Source organism: Trichinella spiralis, assembly GCF_000181795.1.
Source record: "Trichinella spiralis strain ISS 195 chromosome Unknown Scfld6752, whole genome shotgun sequence".
NCBI lineage: Eukaryota > Metazoa > Nematoda > Enoplea > Trichinellida > Trichinellidae > Trichinella > Trichinella spiralis.
Window position 1 is genome coordinate 1 of NW_003533691.1, and position 1,475 is coordinate 1,475.

The 1,475-nt window shown below is 39.8% G+C and overlaps 1 protein-coding gene across 1 annotated transcript; it reads left to right on the top strand.

Moving 5' to 3' along the window:
* The first annotated feature begins 337 nt into the window (after positions 1–337).
* Positions 338–949, top strand: Tsp_14211 (putative zinc finger protein). The gene has a single exon (XM_003365994.1). The coding sequence runs from the start codon at positions 338–340 to the stop codon at positions 947–949; it is 612 nt and encodes a 203-aa protein (XP_003366042.1).
* Positions 950–1,475: the final 526 nt, after the last annotated feature.

The window sequence follows — 1,475 nt, forward strand, 5'->3', positions numbered from 1 at the left end:
GTAATAATATATTATTATATACTAAGTGGGGCGAACACTCAACTGATGAACGTAGCTGTGCACCGGGCCCCGATGGAGTCAAGGTGTCCCACTCCCGTGATATTTATTTTGCCCAGTGGTTTCAGTGGGAAATTAAGAAATTGAGTTAAGCGCGGGTGAACGGCGCGAGTAACTATGATTCTTCTGGCGTGCGGCGGCCTAGTTTTGCTCGCTCTCGTTATCGATCGGTCATAATTTCCGGGTTACTTGTGTAGCTCCGTTTTTTTTTTAAATTCAACTCAGGAAAAGCCCATAATGCAGTTGACACTACCAGTCAAGGCTTAGTAAGTGGAAAAAAATGGAAGCTATCAGTGTCAATTATCCGGGTCTGTTCATTTGCCAGAAATGTAGACATAGTGAGGCTGTTTTCGCACGTTTTGTTACGCACTGCACGCACCACGCACTTAAGGTTAATTTGGCATGTAGTTTATGTGGAAAACATTTCACATCAATTAATGCCATAGCATTGTACTTCCCGCACTGTAAGAAGGACAGAAAACTGAATGAAACACCTACTGATGTTCCGACAGACAGGAAAATGCATGATTCCGCCCACAGCAGGCGCGCTTGTCTTCTTTGCTCACGATCCTTCACCACTTTCGCTGGGTTGTGCCTGCATGAAAAACGAGCGCACCCCGCCAAATTCGCAGCTTCCTCACAAAAGTCCATTAAACACCAGTGGGCAATTGACCACTTGAGGGAAGCGAAAGAAGTGGAAGATCAACTGACAGCTAGTAATAGCTGTTCCGTGAAATATTTCGCGGAAGCTCTTTCCTCAAAGTGGTCTGAAGCCATATCAATCGATATGGCCAAATACTTGAGGAAAAAGATGCGTCGTGTGGATCAAAATTTAAATGCGCTTAACGAAGGTATGATTAATGGTGACATTTGTTGCTTCCCCCGGAAGTAGTAGAAAATTCCATTATTGAGGAATGGTTTGGTACTACTCGGTCCCTCTCATAACCGACTATCGCTTATTGGTGTCCTATGTCCTATTTCTACTTGCATTTCACCTCTATTACCTTTGAATAAATATATCTAATTATTTAAAAACAAAAAGATTATTTACTATTATAACACAGCAAATTTATTGGTAGGATTTTTAATTCAGTGAAAAGACCTGACTATTTTTATGATTCTGCAAAAAGAACTTTATACCTACAAAACTCGTCAATGGGGTTAGCCTTATTCTATGTCACAATTTCGTGACTACTAAAGCAATCATACTGAGTGAAGATCTAAATCCAATGATTATTATAATTCATTTGGAATCCTTGTCACGCGAAAGCATATTTCGAGCTTTTCAAATTTTAAAAAAAAATGCAAAAGTGATTCAACGTTGTCATCAATAAACAAATATGGTCTAATTTCACTTGACCTTCCTATTCAAGAGAACAGGGAAAAAAACACGCAGTGTGTATTCGTTATTTCTTTTT

Excerpts from the sequence above, each read along its gene's own strand:
- Tsp_14211 (XM_003365994.1), top strand. The coding sequence starts at position 338 with ATGGAAGCTATCAGTGTCAATTATCCGGGTCTGTTCATTTGCCAGAAA.